General features: G+C 48.9%; 1 protein-coding gene across 1 annotated transcript in view; it reads left to right on the top strand.

Moving 5' to 3' along the window:
- Positions 1-1,369: 1,369 nt before the first annotated feature.
- The window catches only part of GADD45G (growth arrest and DNA damage inducible gamma), a 2,718-nt gene continuing 2,567 nt past the window's right edge, over positions 1,370-1,520 (top strand). The window contains exon 1 of the mRNA XM_029965463.1: positions 1,370-1,425. Within this exon, the coding sequence (XP_029821323.1) occupies positions 1,370-1,425 (56 nt within the window). The remainder of the gene's footprint in view (positions 1,426-1,520) is intronic.

The following is a 1,520-nucleotide window of genomic DNA, read 5'->3' as shown; positions in this document are numbered from 1 at the left end:
ATAATTTTCTGAAAACGTCTCACATCTTTTTTAAAGAAGCAAACTAAGAATTTATGCCCTTCTCAAGCAAATTCAGTGTGACAGGTCACTACTTTGGCTTCTAAGTCAAGAATGCCTTTCCACGTTAGGCTGGGTGAAAAAGTTAGTTAGGCCTGAAAACTGGTTGTTATAATGAAGAGTTTTCTCCCCAGTCCTGACAGCTCTGTAGATATCAGAGAAATGTTCTCAGAGAAGTTGGATGTATCAGGCTGACATCATGTATCTGTTGTCACCAGTTTAAAATGGAAGCTCACTAAGTGATTACTGCCAGGTCCAAAGCTGTCACCTGTAGAGATGCCTGGGACGTTAACTGGAAACAACTGGAAGCAGAAAAAAAGCAGCTCATTGAAGTGGCTCAATCTGAGAGGCATTTTGGAAACTATGGTGCTCAAAGAGACTGAAACTACTAAGCAGACTATATCCTATACAGAGTTACAGATGAGACATGCCTGATCCAGGGCTGTGAAGTACTGGAAAGGACATCCCTGGGGTCTGGGTTTAAACACATTTGAAAGGAGACAATGTGGCTGGAGGCTAGAGAGCAGCAAGGGTGTCAAGTCAGAGAGCTCTGTTTGTGCAGCCTGCTGTACTGGCACAGGTCACAATAGGCACAGGTTACTCCAAGGTGGCTTTTCACAACCTCTGTGAGACGACTTGGGGCTGGTCTGAAGCAGTGACTTGGTAGGCAAGTGCTAACTGTGAACCTAAAAGCTGTAGTGTCAGGTGCTGAAGGCACTTGGAAAGTGATTTGCCCTTTTAGACCGTACTCATTCACAGTGTGTTCATTTGTTTTACTGTTGCTTGGTTTGCTGGCAAACAGGTTCAGATCTGAGTTCAGCAATCAGACTTGGTTTGCACTGAATTAATTATGAAGGATAGACTGTGCAAATTACAGCTACTTTTAATAAAGCTCAATTGAAAAAAGTACCCATTTGCTGGGAAAAAACCAAAACAATTAAAATTACAGAATCATAGCCCAATAGAACTTTCAGCAGGGTCATCAGTGAGCTCAGAACAGGGCTCTGTCCCATCGGGACTCCAGTCCTGCGAGGACAGAATCTGTACAGCTTCCCTGGTCAGGGAGCCTGCTCCACTGCTCCCAGGGGAGAGAAGGGTTTTCTTTACATCCCTCTTGACGCACTATATTTTCTCTTGCCTCCCCACTAGGCATTGCTGTGAAAGCTCCGGAGCTGCCTTTTCGATGATCCCTCCGTAGGTTTTGGGGGGCTGCTGTGCCTTCCCCGGGCCGATCCGGCCCTGGTTCCTCAGCCTGGGGTGCTGCAGCCCCGGACACCTCGGTGCCCCCCTCAGCACTTTCTGCAGTTTATCGATGTGTTTCCTCTCCCGGGGGTGCCCAAACCGGACCCACGACACCGCTGTTGTCCCGTGAGTGCAGAGCAGGGGGGGATTATCCCCTCCCTCGGCTGCCTGGCCATGGTGCTGCTCGGACAGCCCCGAGCAGGGGCCGCGGCTCCGCAGGG

The sequence above is a fragment of the Manacus vitellinus genome, unplaced genomic scaffold (assembly GCF_001715985.3).
Source record: "Manacus vitellinus isolate BGI_N305 unplaced genomic scaffold, ASM171598v3 scaffold_9_pilon, whole genome shotgun sequence".
NCBI lineage: Eukaryota > Metazoa > Chordata > Aves > Passeriformes > Pipridae > Manacus > Manacus vitellinus.
This window is presented reverse-complemented; position numbering and strand designations above follow the sequence as displayed.